The following is a 25,568-nucleotide window of genomic DNA, read 5'->3' as shown; positions in this document are numbered from 1 at the left end:
CAGCCGACGGTCCCAGCTCCAGCCGCTGGGACGCTGGGACGGGCAGGGGGGACGCTGTGCTCCCCTTGAGGTCCCAGAGCTGCCACGTCCCTGTGTCGCACTTCGCCCTTAGCGAACGGGGTGTGGAGAGAGGAGAAAGCTCTTGGTGACCACAGTGGGATGTCTTTGGCTCTGCTTCAGTAAAAATGTTCTTCCACTTGAAATCCAGTGAGCCGGGGCTGCTGAAGGCGGGAGGGAGTCGGGCTGAGGGATTTCGAGGTTCTGTCCCACACAGGGCTGATTCCCCTAGCGCAGGGTCCGGGTGGCGCGGCTGGCAGGCAGACTGTACGGAGGACCGCGGTCCTGTGGCACGGTCAGCTGAAGGCTGGGCATCCCAAGCCTGTAGGTCTGGGGAAAGGGAGGCCCCAGAGGCACGTGAAACAGATTCCTAACACCCGCCAGGGTCGCCTCTGGATGCCCACCCCGTCACTCAAGCTACCAGCCTGTCAGCTGCTCTGAGAATGAGCCCCTGAGCATGGCTCCCACTTTCCAGGAGCAGAGGCCCCGTGGCCTATGCATCTCAGAAGCCATGGCTGCTGAATGCCACTGTGGAGGAGAACATCACCTTCGAGAGTCCCTTCAACAAGCAGCGGTAAAAGCCTCAGGGAGGGAAGGGGGAAGGGCCGTGATGGGGGGACAGGGTCTTTGGCAGCCCGGCCAACCTGCCCCAGGCTCCAGACACCCCCAGTCCCAGGAGCAGCCCTGTCCCAGGGCATCCTGGAGTCCAGCCAAGTCCATGTGGTTCAGGTGGGAAGAATCCAGATGTCCCCGGGTTCAGGCCGCTCCACCCCTTCAGTGGAGGAGGGGAACCCCACTGTCTTGCGAAGAACAGCGGGAGATGGGGCTCTGCCTCCCTGCCAGGCCCTGCCCTCAGCTTCGAGCCCCTCAGATGATAGTCACACCTGGCACCCACTGAGCTCTTAGTTGCCAGAAAAGGGTGCCCGACTCTGTACGTGTGAGTGCCCTGTAGCATGCACAAGTTTTTTAAATTTTTTTTTTTTATTTTAATTAGAGACAGAGAGAGGGCAAGAGAGAGAGAATGGACTTGCCAGGGCCTCCAGCCACTGCAAAAGAACTCCAGATGCATGTGCCACCATGTGCATCTGGCTAACGTGGGACCTGGAGAATTGAACCTGGCTGGGTTCTTAAGGCTTCGCAGACAAACACCTTAACTGCTAAGCCATCTCTCCAACCCTCACAACAGTGGGGTTTTTAAAATTATTTTTATTTATTTATTTATTCAAGAGGGAAAAATAGAGAGAGAGAGAATGGGCATGGCAGTGCTTCTGGCTACTGCAAAGGCACTCCAGATGCATGAATACCTTGTGTATCTGGCTTATCTGGGTCCTGGGGAATCGAACCTGGGTCCTTTGGCTTTGCAAGCAAACGCCTTAACAACAGTTTTATGCCTGTTTTACAGATGTGAAGGCAAGGCACTTAAGGTTAGGTAACTTACCCAAGACAAGCCACTCAGTGACTGGAGTGGGTATCAAATCCAAAGCTTTCTAAGGACATGTGTCACTGAGACCCTCTAGTGTCTCCATGGGTGCTGGCTAGCACCCGCCCAGGTTAAGGGCTGGCTTGGAAAGGGTAAGAGCAGGCTAGACAAATATGTGCACAGCCATCATCATTACCGTTCCAAACAACCGTCAGCGGTTTCCCCAGATGGTGGCCTCGCATGAGCTCCACTGGAGCGTTTCCCACTGCCCAGGAACCACGGGCCCCTCTCATCCCGCACTCAGCCTATTTATGCTCCCACGAAATCTCATTCTTCAAATATTTAATCTGCTCCGGGGCTGCGCAGGTGCTGACCTAAGCTCCCTTCAGCGTTCATGGTGTTTGCTTGCACCAAGCAGGAGGTCCATTTAAAGCCATCACTCATGGGGGCCCAGCCACCCAGAGACCATTGGCCCTGTGCAAGAGCCCCGGGGTCCCACACTATCCAGGCTGATCACCTGACCCCTGTCCTCTCTCCAGGTACAAGATGGTCATTGAGGCCTGCTCCCTGCAGCCAGACATCGACATCCTGCCCCACGGAGACCAGACCCAGATTGGGGAGCGGGTTAGTGGCAGCCTTGTCTGCTCCCACCCAGGCCCTGAGAGCCTTCTCCGAGGGCGTGGGTCTCTGGGAATAGGAGAGGGCTCAAGAGAGAACCAGGGCGGATTCATGGTCATCGTTGTCCTGTGCTGTGTGACTTTCCCTAGGGAGTTGTCAACAAAGGTCTGCTCTCCCCTGCTAGGGCCCCAAGGACAGACAGAAGAACAGACTCTTCCCAGGGCTAGCTTAAAGAACTAGTGAGTTTTAGGGAATTACTTCCAGGAGATTGGGTGACTCAGAGGCAACTCCATTGTGAAAAGGTCACCCCAACATGCGTGACATCTCACAAACACTTCGCTAGAGCTGCCCGCACAATTTTCATGCTGCAGCACCCTGTGGTCTGCCTCCCCCGCATTGGTCACTTATATGGCCTTGGGGAGGAGCCTTGTAAATCTTGTAAGTTTCAGGAGCTTCCTGAGCCTTTTACGTTGTGTTGATTTCCTGAATCTCCCAAGCCCTCCTCTTCCCTCCAGCAGGAAATGGGTGGGTTTGAAGGAAATAGCTATACAACATTCTGGCTGAGAAGCTAGGCCAGCCTTCCCAGGCTGGGGTGAGTGCGCTGAGAGCCCGCATGGCCCGGCGGACAGCACTCCTGCATCGGCGTACACACCAATAGGATCCTCCCTCCACCTCCTCCTTGAGTGACTTTGTCCCTTCTTCCTCCTTTCCAGTTTACTGGGGTCAGGTGATCCCTAGCACTGATGTGAGGAGTCTTCAAAGACTTAGGGATCATTCTCCCCACTTGCAAATGAACCCAGTAAGCATGCACGCACAAGGTCCTGCTCTGCACAGGATGAGCGGGGCCGGGCTGAAAGAGCTCGTAGTCCAGGGCATTCAGAACACTGTCCCCTGAAGGCCTTGAGCATGTGATCTGTTCCTCTCTTCTGGTGACAGGGCATCAACCTGTCTGGTGGTCAGCGCCAGCGCATCAGTGTGGCCCGAGCCCTGTACCAGCACACCAATGTCGTCTTCCTGGTGAGTGTCCCAGCTGGTGTTTCCCTTGTCCTCATTTCTAACAGCCTCCCTGGCTTCCTACACACAGCATCATCATCATCCTCACCACCACTGTCCAGCTGCTTCCCTCACCAGGAACAGAAGTCGTGCCCTTTCCTCTTACTCACAGAAAGCAGAGACAGCTCAACACAACACACACTCAGTGCAGCTATTGGAAAATAGCATATGGACTGTGTGGTGCCTCATCTCATCATGTGCCCAGGGAAGGCATTGCTCATTCTCATAGCATTATTTCCTGGGGAACCCAACATGGCCCAGAATCTTTCTCAGCACAACAGAAAATCACTACCCATTTAACATGACATAAAGCTCACTATCTACCCTGGCCCTGCTTCATGCTGAGTCTACACTGGATGTCCTAGTTACATCTGAAGAGCCTTAAGACCTGGCCCTTGACCAGGGCTGGAGAGATGGCTTGATGGTTAAGGCATTTGCCTGCAAAGCCATAGGACCCAAGTTCAATCCCCCAGGACCCAAGTAAGCCAAATGCACAGGATAGTGCATGCATCTGGAGTTTGTTTGCAATGGCTGGAGGCCCTGGCATACCCATTCTCTTGCTCGCACTCTTCCCCACCCCTTTCTGAAATAAATAAAATTTAAAAATATTTAAAAAACAGATTTTATTAGGGAGACAGAGTTCATCTACATGCAGGAGTCACTGACAAGTCAAAGCCAAGCTGGGCAGCCCAGGCCATGAGACAGCTGGGAGGGCTGAGTAGTCAGGGAGGGCTTCTGGGAGGGGGAGGAAAGCCTTGAAAGAGTCCATTTAACCGAAGAAAAGGGAGGTAACTTTGGTCAGGGAGTTAACATGCCAGACCTCAGATCTGCCATGCTGGCTCACAGCACTCTGGCCCAAAGCTGCTTTGAACCTGAAGGCTCCCGATCTGTACCACCCGCCTTGTGCTCAGCCCTCTGTGAAGTGCCCGGTCGCTTGTGGTCCCACCTGAGGTCCAAACAGCCTGCCAGAGGAAAGGACACAGGCTACTTCTTCTGTCCAACTTTCAGTAACAACTACTGAGCACCAGCCACGGACAGAGGGGTGTCAGATCTCGGGCGCCTCACAGTCAGGAGTGTATAAATGACCCCACCTGGCTTTGCACGAGTGTCCCCAGAACAGGGGAGGGAAGGGCCGGAGTGGGGCGGGGCAGGACACATGAGTGCTGGTGTTCGGGCAAGGGACGGGCGCGTAGGAGTTCCCTGCACAGAAAGCAGCTCAGCGTCCCGCGAGAGGGAACAGCCTGGCAAAGGCTGGCATGGCTCCGTAGCAGCCTGGGCAGGGGCCTTGGGGAGGGCAGAGGAGAAGCGAGGCTAGAGGGAGGACCGCGGCTGCACAGGGCCTGCAGCACTTGGCGAGGAGGCGAGCCGTGCAGGTGAAGCGAAGAAGGTTCAGGAGTTGGGAAGAAAGCTGACTAGATCCCCGTGAGGGGAACTGAGAGCCGTTCCTTCATCACAGGAGGCATTTAACTTAGGAGCCCAGAGAGGTAGGCGAGTGACCCAAGGCCACCCAGCTAACCACTGCCAGCCCCTAAATCATTCCTGATGGGCCCGCCAGAGGGTCTTCTGTTCACTGTGACCGCTGACCCCACACCTGCCTCTGCCTTCTCCCCTCTCTCAGGATGACCCCTTCTCAGCTCTGGATGTCCATCTGAGTGACCACTTGATGCAGGCCGGCATCCTTGAGCTGCTGCGAGGTGACAAGAGGACAGTGGTGCTGGTGACCCACAAGCTGCAGTACTTGCCCCACGCAGACTGGGTGAGGGGCAGCGGGGGGGGGCTGTGGAGAGCGGGGGTTCAGGCAAGTCCAGCATCTTTGAAGGGATCGGCCGAGGGTCCCTATAGCAATGGCTGAAGGCCACAGCGCACAAGGAGCCAGCCGCGGTGGCTTCTTGCAAACTGGGAGACATTTATGGGCCAGGGGCTTAGCATCACCTGACACAGATGTTCCCTAGCCTGCCCTGGGCCCCGGTAGGTGGCTCTCCCGGGTTGACACTCTGTGCCCACTCCTCAAGTTCTTGCCCAACCTGATGCCGTATCTCCCAGCCTTGGGCAACTCCTGTTTGGATGGGAGCTGTGGCCCATGCTCTGACCTTACTGGAGGAGTGATATCAAGCACAAGCCATGCCCATGTCAGGTTCCAGTAGATGGTACTGCTGGGAACCCAGGGCTAACTAACCTCCCATGTTCTTCAGAAGGTAGGAAATAGTTACTTCTCAATTCACTGGAAAGCACTTAATTTGTTTTTTTTTTGTTGTTGTTGTTCATTTTTTAAATTTATTTATTTGAGAGTGACAGAGAGAGAGAGAGAACAGGCGTGCCAGGGCTTCCAACCACTGCAAACGAACTCCAGACGCGTGCACCCCCTTGTGCATCTGGCTAACGTGGGTCCTGGGGAACTGAGCCTCGAACCGGGGTCCTTAGGCTTCACAGGCAAGCGCTTAACGGCTAAGCCATCTCTCCAGCCTAAAAGCACTTGATTTTTAAGATAATGATAATGTGTCTTTTGAAATCCAAACCCTGCCTACTCCTATATATAAATTTTCCCTGGACAGTAGCCATAATTTGAGGCCATTTCTGAGCTTCAAGCCTGTGCCAAATATGCCTATTATCTCTCAAAATAAGTCTCCCTTCCATGTGGAAGGAGAGCTCCCTTCACCATGAAAAGAACAAAAACATGTATATAGATTTTTTAAAGCTCTATTAAAACCAGTTCAGAAGACAAAGTCCTCTGGGCAGAGGGCAGTCCTGAGTCCAAGAAGGCAGATATGGAGGTGTGTGGTTCCTTGAGACACCCATGACAGGACACCAAGCCCCAGCCCTGGACCCCGCTCTGGGGTAGGTGTCAGTTAATGGAGATTAGCCATGATGGTGTCATGGAGTGCTTCAAATAGAAGTTCAGCAAAAGCCTAAATAGTACATACACTTAGACCAAAAAGTACTTTGCCATACATCAATGGAACCTTCCAGACCCACTATCAAAAGCAGCCCAGGAAGCTGGGCGTGGTGGCACACGCCTTTAATCCCAGCGCTTGGGAGGCAGAGGTAGGATCGCCATGAGTTCGAGGCCACCCTGAGACTACACAGTTAATTCCAGGTCAGCCTGGACTAAAGTGAGACCCTACCTCGAAAAAAAACAAAAACAAAAACAAAGCAGCCCAGGGTAGTGTGCAATTGTCCTGTTTAGTAAATGAAAACTGCTGCTGATGGGGTCCTGTGCTTGACCCGCCTACCCAGCAAATGCCACCCATTGAGCATGGCATTGGGGAGGGCATGCCCCAACTGCCCAGTGCCACGGCTGGAGGAGGCCGGACGGTGGGGGGCGGGCAGTGAAAGATGGAGCAAGCCCGTCCAGCTGTTCGTGTCTGCTTTGGCAGATCATCGCCATGAAGGACGGCACCATCCAGAGGGAGGGCACCCTCAAGGACTTCCAGAGGTCCGAGTGCCAGCTCTTCGAGCACTGGAAGACCCTCATGAATCGGCAGGACCAAGAGCTGGAGAAGGTGCGTGTGCGGGGGCCAGGCAGTCAGCTCTGGAGGGAACATTTTGCTAGAACCTGAACTCACAAACACCTGCCTGCCCACAGTGCCCCGGGGAAGTGCCCAGAGGACAGGCTGGGCCAGCAATGCAAGCGGAGGCACCCAGGGCAGTGTCGGGGGCGTGCCCTCCCCCTGCGCTGACATCCTCAGATTCTGTTTGGCTGCAGGACTTCAAAAATCAGCTCAAACTGGCAGGGCGGGGCATGGTGAGCAGGGGATAGTTAAGGATTTATTGTTTCATGAGACCAGAAAGTCCCAAGGGCACCGTGGCTTCCTTTGTTGCTGGATCCAGATGGTCAAACAGTGTCACCCGGGGAGTCTGTTTCTCTTCATCTCCTGGCTCGGCTCCCTCCAACTGGCCTCATCATCGGGGTGGCATGCAAACGGCGGCATGGGCAGCCTTGGGCTTGCTTTCTTAGCTCAGCCATCAGAGTACTGCTCACAGTAGAGAGGCTGAGGCAGGAGGATGCCAAGCTCAAGGCCAGTCTGGACCTCATAAAAAGTCTATCTCACCCATGCATGGTGGTGCACGCCTTTAATCCCAGCACCTGGGAGGCAGAGGTAGGAAAATCACCATGAGTTTGAGGCCACTCTGAGACTACATAGTGACTTCCAGGTCAGCCTGGGCTAAAGCAAGACCCTATCTCAAAAATAAAAACAAAAACTGTCTAAAAACAAAAAGGAAGGAGTTGGAGAGATGGCTTAGTGGTTAAGGCACTTGCTTGAGAAGCCTAAGGACCCATATTTGACTCTCCAGATCCCACATAAGGCAGATATGCAAAGGTGAGGCATGCTCGAGGTCACACATGTCCACTAGGCAGCACAAGCATCTGGAGTTTGATTGCAATGGCTGAGGCCCTGGTGCCCAATTCTCTCTCTCTCTAAAATATAAATAAATGAATAATAATTTTTTAGAAAAAGAATAGGAGATGGATACCTCCCACTGAGATATTCATGTGCTGTTAGCTGGCGAAAGGCATGGGGTAAATCCTGGCAAGATAAACATGTGTCTGTGTGCTCTCTTCCCAGGTAGGGACAACCTAGAACCGGACCCAGGCCATCAGCAGAGTGGATGCCCCAACCTCCCTTTTCCCATGAGCGTGCCCCGAGCCCATTGGCCAGGCTCCATCTGTCTTTCAGGAGACAGTCATGGAGAGAAAAGCCTTAGAGCCACCACAGGGCCTGCCCCGTGCCATGTCCTCCAGAGATGGCCTTCTGCAGGAGGAAGAGGAGGAGGAAGGTACAAGGAGACCACAGCCTGGGCATAAAGTTGTCAGCCAGGGGGAAAACTAAGGCCTGCGGTCCTGGGTATGGTGGGACAGTGTGCCTGGATTAAAGCCCTTCTCCCTGCGTGCCTGTTTGCCCATCTGTGAATGGGGACGCAGTGCAACCCCACGTCTCCCTCAGAGGGTTAGGACCTGTGAAGCCACAGGGTGGGTTCTGATGGCCTGCAGAGGAGGTGGCAGAGAGCGAAGAAGATGACAGCCTGTCCTCGGTGCTGCACCAGCGAGCCAAGATCCCATGGCGAGCCTGCGCCAAGTACCTGTCCTCGGCCGGCGTCCCGCTCCTGTCCCTGCTCGTCCTCTCCCAGCTGCTCAAGCACATGGTCTTGGTGGCCACCGACTACTGGCTGGCCAAGTGGACTGACAGTGCGCTGACCCCGAGCCCCACAGCCAGGAACTGCTCCCTCAGCCAGGTGCGGCCATGGCCCCATGGCAGGAGCTGGCAGAGGCTGGAGCCCAGGTGCATTCCCAGCAGCCCCTCATTCTCTGCCCACCTAGGAATGCGTCCTGGACCAGACTGTCTACGCCATGGTGTTCACCCTGCTCTGCAGCCTGGGCATCGTGCTGTGCCTCGTCACCTCTGTCACTGTGGAGTGGACGGGGCTGAAGGTAGCCAAGAGGTTGCACCGCAGTCTGCTGAATCGGATCATCCTGGCCCCCATGAGGTAAAAGCCCCTCGCGCCCAGCCGCACCATAGCGAGTCACTGTGCTCTGGGCCTCAGTTTCCCACCTGTGAAATGGGCACAGACAACCTCTGTCACAGGCTCATGGGAGTGACTTGAGGAAAGACAGGGTGGGTCGTCATGTCCTCACCAGACCCCTCCGTGCTTGGTATTTGACACAGTTAGCTCATCTGATGGTCACATCAGTCCTTGAACGTGAGCATCTGCAGGCTTTGAGTAAAGGTTAGTGCCCTTGCCTAGGCTGTGGCATCTGTCCATCTCTACCCACAAGCTCTGCTGCCTCCTTTGGTCCCTCTGTCTGCCAGCCCGCGGCTTCTGACTCTGAAAGCGGGGTTAGCTGTTCAAATCACCGTGATGGGATGGAGCAGAATGCTAAAAGGGTCCACCATGAAAGAGACTTGACATCACTGCCCAGCTGGCTGGCCAATCCGTCTGCAACCACACAAGCATGCCAATTATCCAGCCCCGCGTGGATACCAAGTCTCCACTGCCTGCCTGCGCTTCCTACTTTTCACCATGGTCATCTCTCTGTGGACCACAGACATGGCCTCCTTGTTGACATACCCACTGTTTGCCTCGGATCTGTGGTGCTGAAGTTCTCTGGTGCTGGACCAACTGTCAGGTCACCACCAGAGCTCTGGCAGTCAGAATAGCCCCTCAGGGTCAGCCAGCTGACAGCCTGTCCCCAGGGCCCTGGCAGCTTGTCCCCTCTGGTGAGGACTCCGTGTCCCAGGAGGACAGCTACGGAGTGAGTGAGACTGGGCGGCCAGCTGAGAAGGATGGCAGTGGTCACAATGGGCCTGTGAGTCAGAGAGGCTAAACAGAGGCCAGAATCTGTTTGGAGGCTCTGGGAATTGTCAGGGACACAAGCCAGATGTCTGCAAACCACAAAGGCAGCTGCTCCCAGGAAGCCAGATCCAGTGATGGCTCTGGAGACACCTAAGTCAAATGCATTTCCACCCTCATTCAGCAAGCATTAAGTAACTCAATAAAAGAATAACTTCTGTTTCTCTCCCAGGTTCTTTGAGACCACACCCTTGGGGAGTATCCTGAACAGATTTTCATCTGACTGCAACACCATTGACCAGGTGCCTGCGCCGCATTTCCCCTGGGACCCTGGGAACTTTCCTTTGATGCTGGGCTCCAAAGCCCTGTGGGAGCAACCCAGGGTCCCTGGTCTGACTGTGAGGCTGCCTCGGGGCCTGGGGCCTCCCTGGAGAGCTCCAGAGGACTGAAGGGAACCCATCTGTCTTGCTTCCATCCAAAACCCCAGTGGCTCATTCAGGAAGGTTTCAGCATAGTCCAAGTGGGTGACTGTGTGGAGAGGATGCAGTTGACTATCTTACGAGGTGGTGAGAAAAGAGAGTCCTGGTTCCTGCCCTCAGGGCGCTTACCAGGTAGCTGGAAGGATAAGTTGTGAGCCTGTAAGAAAGTGAAAGAGGCAAAGGTGGAGGCGAGTAACAATCTGAACACCACCTAATGCCTCAATGTGCCCGCTCCCTTGTTCTGTCTCCCTCAGCACATCCCGTCCACGCTGGAGTGCCTGAGCCGGTCCACCCTGCTCTGCGTCTCCGCCCTGACTGTCATCTCCTACGTCACACCTGTGTTCCTCGTCGCCCTCCTGCCCCTGGCCGTGGTGTGCTACTTCATCCAGAAGTACTTCCGCGTGGCATCCAGGTGATGGCAGCGTGTGCTGGCTCCAGGGTGGGGGAGGAGCTGCTCTGCGATGGGCACACGGATGCACTTACCACAATCATCATCATAAAAGGAACAGTTAGGTTCCCCTCAACATGAAAATAGCAAATAAGACACACGGGCTTGAGTGAAGGCTTCGTGGTTAAAGGTGCTTGCTTGCAAAGCCTGCTGGTCTGGGTTTGATTCCATAGTAACTACCTAAAGCCAGATGTAAAAAGTGTTGCATGCATCTGGAGTTCATTTGCAGTAGTAAGAGGCCCTGATGTGCCCATATTCATTTATTCATTTTCTCTCTCTCTCTCTCTCTCTCTCTCTCTATCTCTATCTCTATCTCTCTCTGCCCCTTTCTGACTATCAAATAAACAAAAAATAATTTTCTTAAAAAATAGCAAATAAAAGCCAAGTATGGTGGCATACACCTTTAATCCCAGGCAGAGGTAGGAGGATTGCCATGAGTTCGGGGCCACCCTGAGGCTTCATAGTGACTTCCAGGTCAGCCTGGACTAGAGTAAAACCCTACCTCAAAAAATATATATATATAGGTATATAGATATATAGATATATAGATATCAATCAAATAGAGGGTTAGAGAGATGGACCAGTGGTTAAGGCACTTGCCTACAAATCCTATTCCCCAGGACCCATGTAAAGCCAGATGCACAAGGTGGTGCTTGTATCTGGAGTTCGCTTGCAGTGGCTAGAGGCCCTGGCACACCCATTCTTATTCTCATATTCTCTCTCTCTCTCTCTCTCTCTAAAATAAGTAAAAGTATTTTTAAGCCAGGCATTGTGATGCGTGCCTTTAATCCCAGCACTTGGGAGGCAGAACTAGGAGGATCAACATGAGTTCAAGGCCAGCCTGAGACTACATAGTGAATTTTAGTCTAGCCTGGGCTAGAGTAAGACCCTACCTCAAAAACCCAAAAAGATAATTTTTTAAACAAAATAGCAAATACAAATGAAAGGCATACCTATGTTCAGCACTCTACTAGTTAATATAGTCATCTGTCAGCACACACACTCTTCAGCTCACACTTGGATTATTTCTTTGGGAGATATGGTCGGGATTGGTCTTGCTAGGTCAGGGTATATGAATTTTTATGTCCTTCATTTATTTTGCCAAAATGCTTCCCATGAGGGCTATGTGATTCCAGGAGTCGATTGATTTAAGAATCAAGCTGGAGACAGCAGATGGCCCCTGATAGGAGGACAGCACACCTCCAGGTCCACAGAGTCCCAGACCCTGGCTAGAAACCTCGGCCTTTTAAAAATGGTTTTATTTACTTATTTAGAGAGAGAAAGAGGCGGGGGGAGGAGAAAGTGGACCTACCAGGGCTTCTTGCCGCTGCAAATGAACTCCAGATATATGTGCTGTTTTGTGCATCTGGCTTTACATAGGCACTGGGGAATTGAACCAGAGCAGCAGGCTTTTCAAGCAAGTGCCTTAACCACTTAGCCATCTTCCCAGCCCCAAACTTTGACTTGGTGGCACCTCTCCCCGCCATTCTTATGGCTTTTGTTTACCCTTGTGAAACTGGGAGCCACATTCCTCTTTCCTGCTTAGAATTTTCTGAGGCCGTTCTCCAAGAAATTCTTCCTGGGAATGATTCCATAATTCATAGACTCAAAGAATTAGAGGGAAGTTTTTTAAAGACTCTCTAGGCCATTGTTTATCAAACTGCCAATTACAACAATCAGTGGGTCATGCAATCAAAATCATGGATAAGGGCTGGAAAGATAGTTTAGTGGTTAAGGCATCTGCCCTGCAAAGCCAAAGGACCCAGGTTCAATTTCCCAGAACCCACGTTAGCCAGATGCACAAGAGGGCGTATGTGTCTAGAGTTCGTTTGCAGTGACTGGAGGCCCTGGTATGCCCATTTTCTCTCTCCCACCCTCTTTCTCTGTCAAATAAATAAATAAATATGAAATATTTTGAAAACTACAAAATCATGGGTCATAACCAGTATTTTCAAGCAGTGAGACAGAGAAGAAATTACAGCTGAGGTATAACTCAAGAGTAGAGCATTTGCCTAGCAAGGTCAAGGCCTGGGTTCTATCTCTAGCACCACAAAAAAGGGATATACATGTGTGTGTGCTTCAGTTTATAACAGAAATCATATAGTAATACCTCTGTGAAACCCTCATTTTGGTCATACAAGTATGTATATTTTTTGTAATATAAAATATATTTCTTGGGGTTGGAGAGATGGCTTAGCAGTTAAGGCGTTGGCCTGCAAAGCCTAAGGACCTAGGTTCGATTCCCCAGTATCCACATAAGCCAGATGCACAAGGTGGTGTATGCATGTGTAGTTTATTTGCAAAGGCTGGAGGCCCCTGGTGATAAATAAAATATATATTCCTTGGGGCTGGAGAGATGGATCTGCAGTTAAGGTGCTTGCCTGCAAAACCTAATGACCTGAGTTCAGTTCCTCAGTACTCATGTAAAGCCTGACACACAAAGTGGCATGTGCATCTGGAGTTCATTTGTAGCAGCTAGAGGCTCTGGTGCACCCATTTTCTCTCTCTTTCTCTCCCTCTCTCTCTGCTTGCAAATAAATTTTTTTAAAAAACTTTAATATATTTTTTTGCTGGGTGTGGTGGCACACAATTTTAATCTCAGCACTCAGGGCCAGAGATAGGAAGATCACTCTGAGGTCAAGGCCACCCTGAGACTACATAGTGAATTCCAGGTCACCCTGGGCTACAGTAAAATCCTACCTCAAAAAAAAAAAAAAAAGAAAGAAAGAAAGAAAGAGAAAAGAGAAAAAATTATTTTTTGCTGCCGATTGAGATGAGACAAGTTACGCACAAGTGGTTGGCAAGAAACAAGAGTTGAGGGCTGGTCAGCAACAATAGAAATTCAATTTAGACGCATTTTGATGCTAATCACTGGCCCAGAAGTCAGCCCCGAAACAAATGGCTTTTGCTTAAACAATCCAGAATCCCCAGGCACCACAAGGAGCGTTCTGCATTCATATTAACAAAATTACAGTGGCTTTTGAGACACCATACTATACTTTGTACTTCCAGTATTTTCACACATTTTGTGGTACAAGCTGTTCTACAAAGCTCATTTCTTCTGCCATGTTCTCCCCATTCCTCTGGTCCCAGCGCTGGGGACAATGTCTAGGAAAGCTGTTTCCTGTGTCCCAACCTGGCCTACCAGCACCCAGATTCTGTGTTGTACGGAGCAGCTGTGGGGAGCAGGAGACCTCTCTGTTGCCATGGAAACTTCTGGCTTCCCCTTGCCACCCAGAAACTATGGAGGCCCTGGCCTGGGGTGCCCCGAGGCCCTGCTGTGGGTCTTGGGAAAGAAGGAACTGAGAACTTCAAGTCTGGCCTTTTCCATTCCTTTGGCCAGTCGTCCCACATTCTTTGCTTTAGTGCCAGGTATCAGGCAGATGGCACCCAGGCTGATGGGAGCTGGGCCTGGCAGGCTCTACAGAAGCATTTCCCCCAGTCCTGTTCCATGTCCCCAAAAGTATGATGAGAAGGCCCTGTTGTCCCTGCTCTTGGCAGGTGAACAACTGAGCCATTGGCCTGTACCCGGAGGGCTACAGCGCAAGCCGAGCGTAACTGCCCTCCCTTCTCTGTCCCCCTCAGGGACCTGCAGCAGCTGGATGACAGCACCCAGCTCCCGCTGCTCTCACACTTCGCTGAAACCGTGGAAGGCCTCACCACCATCCGGGCCTTCAGGTAGGAGCCCAGATTCTTCCCGTGGTCAGAGTGGAGTTGGAGGGAAGGGGAGGTTCAATTCAAAGGACCCCACTTACGAAGGCCAAGGACATTTACTTCAGGCCGTAAGACCCAGGATATGTCCATCGGCAGACATGAGCCAGGTGGGCTCCAAGTGCAAAACTCTAGCCCTGAGACAAGCTCTGGGGCCCTGACCTAAGGCAGACAGGAAAAGAAACAAGGCTGGGACAAACCTCCAGTGTCAGCAATAGAAGGGCCTGACGGAATCTACATGTGCGCTTCCCTTGTGATGGGTCCCATACCAGCCGCTGAGGAGATGTCACACGAGCTGACTCTGAGCAGGCTAGGCCAGACTGCGTGACTGCTCCTCGGATCGGCGCGGGGATAAGGGGTACCGAAGCATGGAAGCGATCCAATCACGGTAGACTGCATAGAGGAGGTGTCATAGGAACTAGGACTCACGCCATGGGTAAGAGTTCACTAGGCAGGAGGCATTTCTAGAAAGCTCAGTGTTCTTGCCACTCTCTCTCCATCCTGAGCATGTGTGGCTCCCTGTGAGTAGAGGGGCTGTGGCTCCCCTTACCCCAGTCTCAGCTGAATCCCCTGGGGATCTGTGTCCTCCTTCCAGCCACACAAGAGACCCCGACACACACGTAGTTGGGCTCTAGTCCCTAAGCCTCACCAGAGGGAGACAACAGGTTATTTTTAGAAGGGCACAGCTGCGTGGGGTGTGACAATAAGCATGTGACAGCAAACCCTGTGTCCAGAGACCTTGCACCTCCTCCCCTAGCCCTGAAGCCCAGGGTCAGCCCTAGGAGAGGTGTGGGCCAGTGTGACGGTACCTGACTGGTGTCCTGCGAGGGAGGCTGAACTGGGCTCTGCTCCCTGAGTCTCCCCTGCCCCTCACAAGTCCGCACTGCTTCCTCACACAAGCCCTGGGGTCTGTGCACGTCCCCTTCCCTTCTCAAGCCCAAATGGCCCAGGTTGTTCCACCCCCCTGGGCCTACCCTCTTCTCTAAGACCTTTGAGCTCGGCCCAAAACATAGATTGTGACTCTTCTAAGTGGGCCGTAGGTTTTATGAAAGGATTTCAACACCTTGTAACCAGCCTTGGGCCAGGGCTGTGGCCAGCCAGAGGTACTGCTGCCAGCAAGGCCTCCCCGCGTGCCCTGACAGGCTAAGTCCTAACTTTCAGCAGAAGCCTTTTTAATCACCCCTGGAAGTGTCTAATTCATTAGCCTGGCAGCCTACTGTGGTGGGAAATAACACATTGATTCCACACTCAACTGCATGCCAAGTGTGAAGTATTACACGTGCATTACTGGCACTCATTCTAGCAATGGCCTCTGGATACAGGTATGAGCTTAAATCCTGGGCTGGTGTGGCCTGGGCAGTGGCATCTAGATGGCTTTTCACTAGTTCCTTTGTCCATTACCCAGTAAGGTCTCCCGTATCTCCTCAGGTGAGGTCTGAGGGAGGTGGCTGAAGAGCCCAGGCAGTCAGAGAGAGGAGGCAGGGCTGTACACAGAGATTAGGCCACACATGCTCAGGGCACGAGAGTGGGAGAGAAGCCCAGGGAGCCTTGTGCGCACGCATCCTGCCTACCTGAGAGGGCCACGCTAGAGGGCTCCACTTACTAGTTCACCTACTATTTCACAATAATACCAGTCACTGGCAAATAAAGGAGAAGTTTCAGGAATTGTTCCTCACAGGCCTTAATTGAAAAATGCAGGTGTTTTCTGTTATCTAAGAAATGGGATGACCCCTCTGCAATGTACCATGACCTTCATGTACCTCTCTTTCTAAATACCTTTGTGATTACATAGCATAGAATGTTTCTTCCTTCAGTTTCACCTACGTCACCTATGTAATGAATACCTGGTGGCTTTTTTTGTAATGATGGCCCCTTGTTCAACAGCAACTTAATGCTAACTTTGTGTTTTAACTTCCATCCTGTTTTACTATGAACGTCTTGTGGTTTTCTCCTATAAAAGCTGACTTTTCCAGCAATGTGGGGCTTCATCCTGAGATCCCAACCTCTGGAGTGCAGTCCAGCGGTACCAGTCTTTCTTTCTTTCTTCTCTTTTCTTTTCTTTTCTTTTCTTTTTACCCGATAAAACTGTGCCTAACAAAAAAAAAAATAATAATAATAATAATAATAATACCAGTCACTGGAAACAAGACACACATAATCTTCATCCTCAGAGATTGCCAGTCTGGTCAGCACAGGGAATCATAAACAGCCAGGGAAATGGATATACAGACAGACACTAGGCAGCTAGCGGGCTGCAGAGGCGAGGAGGTCTGGAGCAAATGAGGCGGACCACTAAGGTGCTTCCTGGGAGTTAAGAAGAAACCACCACATGTTCTCCCTCATGTGTGGATCCTAGCTACAGATGACTGGGCTTCTGTGTGAGAATGAAAATACTTAGTAGCAGAGGCCAGTAAGTTAAAAAGGAGACATAAAGGGAAGAGAAAGGAAGGGAGGAGGATACTTAATAGGTTGATATTGTATATATGTAATTACAATGATTGTAATGGGGAGGTAATATGATGGAGAATGGAATTTCAAATGGGAAAGTGTGGGGGTGGGGAGGGAGGGAATTACCATGGGATATATTTTATAATCATGGAAAATGTTAATAAAAATTAAAAAAGAAGAAGAAGAAGAAGAAGAAACCAGAGCTGTAAAAAGCAAAGGCAGTGAGAAGGGCATGAGCAGAGGCCCTGGTGGGGAAGAGTTTGGTGTGGTCATCAAACTCTGAAGAGTCTGGGGTGGTCGCAGCACAGTGAGCAAGGGGCAGAGGGAGCAAGATTGGCAGGAGTGCACATGGGCGCTGCCACCATGGGACACCATTGGTACTCTCAGCAGGGATACGCTTTGTCATTTAGAAAGATGATGCTGGCTTCTGGGTAGGAGGTGGCCTCTAGGAACTAGGTCACAGGTTAGGGAGCGGATGCAATCCTCCAAGGGCAGAGGCAGGGACCACGCTGGAGGTTGACCTGAGAGGGCTTACTGAGGAAGGATATGTAAGTCCAGATGGCTCCTGGGTTTTCTGGCCTGAGGAACTGAGTGGATGGAGGTTCCTTTCCTGTTGTGGGGAACCCTCTTGGGGTACAAAGCACTGGAAGAGGCTGCAGCTTGGCAGGTTAGCATGAATAGGAATCAACTTGGAGGGTAAGGACTTGCTTAGGTAGGGCGACAGGGGTGGCGTGCCTGGGGGCTGCCTGGTTGCCTCAGAGCCCGCTCGTCCCCCAGGTACGAGGCCCGGTTCCAGCAGAAGCTCCTCGAGTACACTGACTCCAACAACATCGCCTCCCTCTTCCTCACGGCCGCCAACAGATGGCTGGAAGTCCGCATGGCAAGTGTCCGCCCCTCGCCATGGGGCCCAGAACAGGGGTACCGGAGCAATGCAGAACTAGATCAAGAGACACACATGGACCAGTGGGGAGGAACAGAGGAAGGGGTAGCAGATGGCAAAGACCCAGAGTCTTCCTGCTCTCCAGACCCATAGACCCCCACAGCTGGTCTGCACCACACCCGTATCACTGTCTGCGGGTTGTGAATCCTAGGTCTGTGCCAGGAACAAGGACAGTGTGTGGAGAACTGTGTAGGATGTAAAGCTCAATAATAATGGGGGTTGGGCCCAGACGCGGTGATGCACATCTTTAATCCCAGCACTTGGCGGGCAGAGGTAGGAGGATCTCTGTGAATTCAAGGCCAGCCTGAGACTCCATAGTGAATTCCAGGTCCGCTTGGGCTAAAGTGAGACCCTACCTCGAAAAACCAAAAAAGAGAAAAATAAAAAAGAAGGAGGAGGAGGAGGAAGGAAGAAGGAAGAAAAGATAAAAGAGAGGGAGGGAGAAGAAAGGAAGGGGTGATGCGTGTGTGTCTTTAGAGGGTCACATGACACAAGTGAGGCAATCCTGCTCAGGGAGCCCGGAGCAGTAAGCTTGGAGTACGAGTTAACTCCTGTACCCCAATTTTCACCAGACTCTTGAGGGTCTCATGTGTGGGGCTGGCGCTGGGGCTGGCTGAACTAATTGAGCCCAGCAGAGAAGTGGGAGCGGCCCCTGCGGCCCCTCCTCCGAGGACCCAGGCCCGCCGCTGTTCCTCCGCAGGAGTACATCGGGGCGTGCGTGGTGCTCATCGCGGCCGCCACCTCCATCTCCAACTCCCTGCACAAGGAGCTGTCTGCGGGCCTGGTGGGCCTGGGCCTTACCTACGCCTTAATGGTGAGTGGCAGCCGGCCGGGGCACAGAGACATGAGACACCAGCTCTTGGCGCATGCACAGCTCCCTCCTCAAGATACGAGAGAGACTTTAACCTTCATCCAGGCCTGACTACGTTGGCCTTACTACGCGGTGGGTGAGGAGCCACAGGCATTGGGACCCTCCACATGTCTGCCGGGAGCCACTCTGCCCGGGCAGATGGTGGGCAGTACAGCCATCTTGGGGGACCCCAGTCCTCTTCTGGGGCCAAAGGCAGAGCTATGATCACGGAGCGACTGTGACTGTGTGACTCCACACAGGTCTCCAACTACCTCAACTGGATGGTAAGGAACCTGGCAGACATGGAGATCCAGCTGGGGGCTGTGAAACGCATCCACGCGCTGCTGAAAACTGAAGCCGAGAGCTACGAGGGGCTGCTGGGTGAGGGCCCGCGGGGGGGGGTCGCCTGGGGCACAGGCCCTCTGGATGCCAGCTGTGGCCCATGCCTGGTGGCTGACCACTAGCCTGGCCCCCAGCACCGTCCCTGATCCCCAAGAACTGGCCGGAGCAAGGGGAGATCCAGATCCGGGACCTGAGCGTGCGCTACGACAGCTCCCTGAAGCCCGTGCTGAAGCACGTCAGCGCCCTCATCTCCCCGGGACAGAAGGTCAGACGGGCGGCACGGCGGGCAGCAGGGCGGTCACCTGTGGCCCTCCCGCTGCCCTCGGGTCCTGCCCACCACAATGACAGACATCTAGGGCCCCCTCCCCTCCCCGCAAATGGTCTGGGGCTCTCCCTAGCACACCACAGCTCGGGAGCTGGGGCCTTGAGCGGACAGACAGACAGCCTGAGAGGGCCTTGGAGAGGGGCCCACTGGCCAGCGTGCTGAGCCCACTGCCCTCGCATTTCTCCTCACTTAGCCCGTTTCTGTGAAACGTCTCTTTCCTAGCATCCCTTTGTCTCTCTGCCTCTGTCTGTCTCTGACTTGGGGGGACTCTATCCATCCCTTCTTTTGATTTCTGTTAGAACCCAAGGGCCAGGAAGCACCCCCTTAAGGCCCCTCATCCCTGTACAGAGCAATCAGCTACCCTGGCATCTAGGCACACCCATGCACGTGGGCACACACACCAGGGTCTTCATTCCCTGCAGCCACAAATCAGGGTGGAGTCTCTCCTGCAGACCCACACAAAGATCCAGGAAACTGGACATCAATACGGTGCACTTTGCTTTTGGGTCCTCACTCTGTGAGCCCGCCCTGGACCCATCACAGGCACCAAGTGCAAAGCCATGGTCCAGCCTGGCCAAAGAGAAACTAAGTGGCCAGAAGACTGAGACAAGAGAAAATGCTGTGACCTCCTGAGCCCACTCACACCCCGGGTCCACAGCTGTGCGCCTGCCTCTCTGCTTCCAGATCGGGATCTGTGGCCGCACAGGCAGCGGGAAGTCCTCCTTCTCTCTCGCTTTCTTCCGCATGGTGGACATGTTTGAAGGTGATTTGTGTGTTGGATACCCACGTGCACCTACTTCCACTGGGTGGGACTTCAGTCCTAGCCTCTGGTGAGGTGTCACCGGAGGCCTGGCAGTCACTGCTTTCATCTGCATCCTTAGTGGGACCCATGTCCCAGGCTGAACCCATCCCAAGAGCCACCCCATCTCGCAGTGACACTCGATTTATGACATCATCTCCATGCAGGGCGCATTGTCATCGACGGCATTGATATCGCCAAGCTGCCACTGCACACTCTGCGCTCACGCCTCTCCATCATCCTTCAGGACCCTGTCCTCTTCAGCGGCACCATCCGGTGAGCCCCTGCCCGCTGCCCGCCCAGGATAGCCCAGCTTCCTGACCATGCAGCCCTGGGAGGAAGGCGGGTCCTCAAAGGAGTGTCCCCTCCTTCTAGGCAATTGTGGAACCCTGTCCCCACTGCAGCTTTGAGATACTATGCTCTACCCTAGGCCACCACCTCAGTTCTCTCTGACTGCCCCTTCCCAAGCCTCACCCTCCTTGAGGCCCCTGGAGATGGAGGCAGGACCCTCCAATCTCAGGGGTTTCCACGCCCCCTCCAGATTTAACCTGGACCCAGAGAAGAAATGCTCAGATAGCACGCTGTGGGAGGCTCTGGAGATCGCCCAGCTAAAGCTCGTGGTGAAGGCGCTGCCAGGAGGCCTCGGTAACTGCCCCCAGCACAGCACACCTGGCACCTGGGTCTAACATGAGGCCCAAGGTGGACCCCAGAGGTCGTGCAGACCCAGCTTTCAGTGTACGGGAGTTCAGGGAGCTCCACGACTCGCTGCAGGTTGCACAACTCCCCTAGCTTAGTTCATGGACTAACCATTCTGCAAGGCACAGGGCAACCGTTGGGGTCCCTGGAAGACAGAGCACAAGTCCCTTGTACCAGGGTGGTGTCTTCTTTCCTGCCCTGCCCTGCCCTGCCCACCCCCAGCACTGGGGGAGGAGAGGTCATGGTGAAGAAGACAGGACACACATCTGGCCTGTAGGGCAGACTGTCACAGTCCAGGGCTGGCAGCACTGTGGTGTGGGACTGGCCACACTTTGGTTTCGGTGGGTCACCCCCACAAGGCATCCACCAGGGCAGCAGGGACATTGCCGATGCTTACACATGGTGCACACCCTGCCCAGAGCCACAGCAGCGGGGCGCCCTTCTCGTCGCGTGCATTCGTGTTGTACGAGCCCTGCAGGCGCACTGGCACGCGGGTGCCCCGCACGCCCACGCCCCCGCAGCCCCTAGCCATCCTGCCTGCCCCTGCGCAGCCTGGATGAACCCAGCCCCCGCCCTGTCCCGGGCTGCTTTCAGACGCCATCATCACAGAAGGCGGGGAGAACTTCAGCCAGGGCCAGAGGCAGCTGTTCTGCCTGGCTCGGGCCTTCGTGAGGAAGACCAGCATCTTCATCATGGACGAGGCCACGGCTTCCATCGACATGGCCACGGTTGGTCCTGGGATGGCGTGTTGGGGAGTAGTTTGCGCAAGGCAGTCCTGAGCCTCGGATGCATTAGCAGCCCAAGCGGCAGAGGCTGGGAACCCTGATCCAGCCTAGCTCAGGCAGTGCGCACACCCACACACACATACACACACGTGCACGGCTTCATGCTGTCACCCACACTCATACGCACACATGCACACACACACACAACTTCACGCTGTCACCCACACTCATAAGCACACACACGCACACGCACACATGCACGACTTCATGCTGTCACCCACACTCACACACACACTCCTCCACACGACTTCATGCTGACACACACACACACACACACACACACCTCAAATACATGCACAGAGCCGAGCTCCCAGCAGGCTAAGTCTAGCCCTTGAGTGGTGGAAACCTTGTCATTTCTGCGGAGCCAGGGAAGGGACCAGGTGGGAGCTAGGCCAAACACCTGGGCCCCACGCCCCCGAAGCCACGCCAGGCCCCATCCACAGTGCAAGTGGCCCACCATCTACTGCCTTCATCTGACAGGAAAACATCCTCCAGAAGGTGGTGATGACGGCCTTCGCCGACCGCACCGTGGTCACCATCGCAGTAAGGGGCCTGCTGATGGGTGCAGGGCTCACCCAGAGGGAGGGCCGGCCGCCCCTTCCTCCACCCTCACCCCCCACCCTGACCAGCCACTCCTGCCTACGCAGCATCGCGTGCACACCATCCTGAGCGCCGACCTGGTGATGGTCCTGAAGCGAGGTGCCGTCCTGGAGTTTGACAAGCCAGAGAAGCTGCTCAGCCAGAAGGACAGCGTTTTCGCCTCCTTCGTCCGCGCAGACAAGTGACCTCCCACGCCTCAGCCTGCCCCCACGCTCGCCTGCCTGCCTGCCTTCTCTAACTGTAAATCACTTGTAAATAAAGAAATGGAATCTTTCCTACGGGAGGCCCTGGCTGTGCAGGCGTGGGCTGCGGCGCCCTGTGGGTTCCAGGAGCCAGCTTGTCTTCGCCACCAAAGCAGATGTGAAGACATGTCGTGATCACAGCACACACACCTTCCTCATCCATGTCAGTCAGCTCCAACCACCACGACAGAATGCCACAGACTGGGCGGCTGGGGCAGTGAAAATTTACTTCTCACAGTCCTGGAGGCTCAGGTGCAACATCAAGGTGTTGGCAGCAGTAGCCTCTCCTGAGGCCTCTCCCCAGCCAGCCACCTTCTCACTGTATCCTCTGGAGACCTCTCCTTCGTCTGCATACCTCCGCACTCACATAAAGACTCCAGCCACGTTGTGTTAGCCTCCACCCATGATCTCATTGAACCTTAATTACTCCCTTAAATTCAGTTACACTGGGGGCCTCCGGCCTACAAATTTTCGCATGAAATTCCAACCACAGTAAGGGGGATAGCATTTTGGTTGTGAACCCCATCAGATAAGGTAACATATTTCCATCCAGCTTAGACCACTTCCTGCTCATTTTTATTCTTGGATTAAAAATGTGGGGTCTGGGCAGGGAAAAATGGCATATGCCTTTAATCCCAGCACTTGAGAGGCAGAAGTAGGCTTGCTGTGAGTCCGAAGCCACCCTGAGACTACATAGTGAATTTCAGGTCCGCCTGAGCTGTAGTGAAACCCTACCTCGGAAAAACAAACAAAAAATAACACGGGGTCTGGGACTGGAGAGATGGCTCAGCAGTTAAGGTGCTTATATGTAAAACCTAACAAGTAGAGTTCGATTCCCCAATACCCACATAGAGCCAGTTGCACAAGGTGGCACATGCTCCTGGAGTCTGTGTTTGCAGTGGCTATAGGCCCTGGTGTGCCCATTCTCTCTCCCTCCCTCTCTCTCTCTCTCTCTCTCTCTCTCTCTCTCTCTCTCTCTCTCTCACACACACACACACACACACACACACACACACACACACTTAAAAACAAATACCAACTTGAATACATTCTGAAAGACCAGGAGGTTTACTATTTTAAGCACAGGTGAGTCCAGACATGATGGTGTCTCCATTATTTTGTTCTGTCCCCCACACCTACCTCATGACAGATGACTATTAGTGGCTTCAATTTATATTCTGTCCCAGGCCAACCAAGAGGGGAAAAAAGGTGTTCTTGGGCTGGAGAAATAGTTCACTTGCAAAGCCAAAGGACCTAGTTCAATCCCCCAGCACCCACGTAAAGCAAGATGCACTAAGTGGCACATGCATCTGGAGTTCATTTGCAGTGGCTAGAAGTCCTGATGCACCCATTCTATCTGCCTCTTTCTCTTTATTTCTCACTCAAATATAAAAGGTGTTCTTTACTGGTAATCACAGCAAAAAAAAAAAAAAAAAAAAAAAAAAAGTCCTTGGAGTGAATCTCAATAGATCTATTTGACTGCATCCCCACACACCACCCAGTCACTAGAAGGAGGGTTGGAACACACTGGCCAAGTCAGTCCCATGCCCCTGCCTCAGAAGTGAGTGGTCCTGAAACTGCCTGCACCACATGCCAGCTAGGCAGTGGCCGGAAGATGCTGGAGTCCAGACACCTGGAGACCAAAACAACATCTTGTCCAGACTCCACCTGCGTCAGGAAACAGGAGTGTACACCAGCTTTCAGCCAAGAGCTGACAGGTGCTCATTTATGTGCCATTTAACTATCATTTGCATACTGCCTGCAGTAATGGTTTCTGGGATTGCAGCACAGGGAGTCCTGGAGATGCATCCGCCTTGGTTACAAGAGGGTCAGAGCGCCATGGCCTGAGGAACACCCACCAGTCAACACAAGAGGCGCAGCACAGGCTTTTCTGGACGTGGTAGGAGCTCAGAGAGGAGGAGAGCTTGGTGAGGCCTGGCAGGCTGCCTGGGAAAGGCGAGATTCGAGGGGGAAAGGCAGACGGGAGAGGGAAGGCAGACATTGGGCAGCAGGAGCTACGGAATGATGGCAGAGATGAGTGACCCTAGATGGTAAAGGAGGGGGAGGGGAGGCAGCAGGGAGGTGTCCAGCAGCCCAGATTGCCAGGACAAGGAATGGGGAGTAACCCTGGGGGAAAGGGGAAGATAGAAAAACAGACCTGGTGAGCACAGTGCGGGGGGCGGGGGGTGACTGAGCCAGCAGGGGCTGGAACAGTGCAGGCCGAGCCCTTTGGACAGGAAACTTACGTCCACTGGGACAGGCAGGTACTAGCTGAGGCCCAGAGTCATACCAGGAGGCAGGCTCTGGCCTTTCCAGCTCTGAGATACCTCCGCAGACCCAGCAGCTACCTCTATAACGGACCCCCAGGACCAGACCCCCAAGTCCACCTCACCCCAGGTGGAGGCAGCAGGGAAGTCTGATGCAGATGCTCAAGGCCATCCTGACCCAAATCTGTCTATGAAGTCCTGGTGGCCCACTGATTTAGACTCAGATCCCCCCTCACATGGGCCATTTCTGGTTACTGTTATGAGAACTGACTCACGAGGGTCAAGTCAAAGCCTGCCTTATATTCTATCCTGGTTCTGCCCTTAGGACCAGACCAAACTAGGAGTCCTTCCTCCTTCAAGACAGGAGCTTCTCCACACATGTCCAAACCCCTCTCCTGGGTTCACTCAAGTTCATGTCCTGAAGGCTAACAAGCTGACAATGGCCCAGAGGAAGTCTCCCCCATAACCCTGAGCCCTTCCTATTTCCCCTGCTCTGCCTTTGGCATGGCTCCTCTAACAGTGCAGTGTAGGACCACACACTCACCGCTTGTAGCAGGACCAGCTCAGCTTGTATGTGGGTGTGAAGGAGAAAGGAAAACTCAGTCTGAAAGTCCCCACACAATAAGAAAGGATTTCATAGTGGCCCACATCCTTAATACTCCTGTCATTCCAACCTCCTCCTCCACTCCACACCAACAGATGACCACATAGTGGGAAGGCTCCTCCCTAAGGACTGGGGTCATTATTATTCTAAGAACCTTGAGGTCTGCAGTAGTAGTGTTAAACTGCTCTTGCACCTATCAAATCACCTTGTTAAAAATGTGAGTAAGGGGGCTGGAGAGATGGTTTAGCAGTTAAGGTGCTTGCCTAAGAAGCCTAAAGACCCAAGTTCAATTCCCCAGAACCCATGTAAGCCAGATGCACAAGGTGGTGCATGTGTCTGAAGTTCGTTAACAGTGGCCAGAGGCCCTGGCATGCCCATTGTCTCTCTCTCATAAATAAATAAGTAAATAGTGCTTTTTTAAATGTGATTCAGGGGCTGGAATGATTGATCTGCCATTAAGGCACTCACTTGCAAAGCCTGATGGCCTGGACTCGATTCCCCAATACTTACATAAAACCAGATGCACAAAGTGGCATATGCATCCGGAGTTTACAGAAGCAAGAGGCCCTGGCACACCCATTCTCTGTCTTTGTCTC

The 25,568-nt window shown here is 53.3% G+C and overlaps 1 protein-coding gene across 1 annotated transcript in view; it reads left to right on the top strand.

The window, feature by feature from the left end:
* The window catches only part of Abcc8 (ATP binding cassette subfamily C member 8), a 100,501-nt gene extending 78,368 nt beyond the window's left edge, over positions 1–22,133 (top strand). Inside the window, exons 19-39 of the mRNA XM_004650830.3 lie at positions 533–631; positions 2,017–2,101; positions 3,032–3,112; positions 4,767–4,904; positions 6,523–6,648; positions 7,825–7,924; positions 8,139–8,380; positions 8,466–8,632; positions 9,669–9,738; positions 10,170–10,327; positions 13,949–14,041; positions 17,300–17,402; positions 18,163–18,276; positions 18,573–18,693; positions 18,789–18,919; positions 19,664–19,742; positions 19,946–20,054; positions 20,320–20,423; positions 21,069–21,202; positions 21,740–21,802; positions 21,907–22,133. Of these exons, the coding sequence (XP_004650887.1) occupies positions 533–631; positions 2,017–2,101; positions 3,032–3,112; positions 4,767–4,904; positions 6,523–6,648; positions 7,825–7,924; positions 8,139–8,380; positions 8,466–8,632; positions 9,669–9,738; positions 10,170–10,327; positions 13,949–14,041; positions 17,300–17,402; positions 18,163–18,276; positions 18,573–18,693; positions 18,789–18,919; positions 19,664–19,742; positions 19,946–20,054; positions 20,320–20,423; positions 21,069–21,202; positions 21,740–21,802; positions 21,907–22,044 (2,455 nt within the window). The 3' untranslated portion in view covers positions 22,045–22,133. The remainder of the gene's footprint in view (positions 1–532; positions 632–2,016; positions 2,102–3,031; positions 3,113–4,766; positions 4,905–6,522; positions 6,649–7,824; positions 7,925–8,138; positions 8,381–8,465; positions 8,633–9,668; positions 9,739–10,169; positions 10,328–13,948; positions 14,042–17,299; positions 17,403–18,162; positions 18,277–18,572; positions 18,694–18,788; positions 18,920–19,663; positions 19,743–19,945; positions 20,055–20,319; positions 20,424–21,068; positions 21,203–21,739; positions 21,803–21,906) is intronic.
* Positions 22,134–25,568: the final 3,435 nt, after the last annotated feature.

This window comes from Jaculus jaculus, chromosome 3 (assembly GCF_020740685.1).
Source record: "Jaculus jaculus isolate mJacJac1 chromosome 3, mJacJac1.mat.Y.cur, whole genome shotgun sequence".
Classification (NCBI taxonomy): domain Eukaryota; kingdom Metazoa; phylum Chordata; class Mammalia; order Rodentia; family Dipodidae; genus Jaculus; species Jaculus jaculus.
The sequence above is the reverse complement of the archived record's forward strand: the minus strand, read 5'-3'. Positions and strand labels throughout refer to the sequence as shown.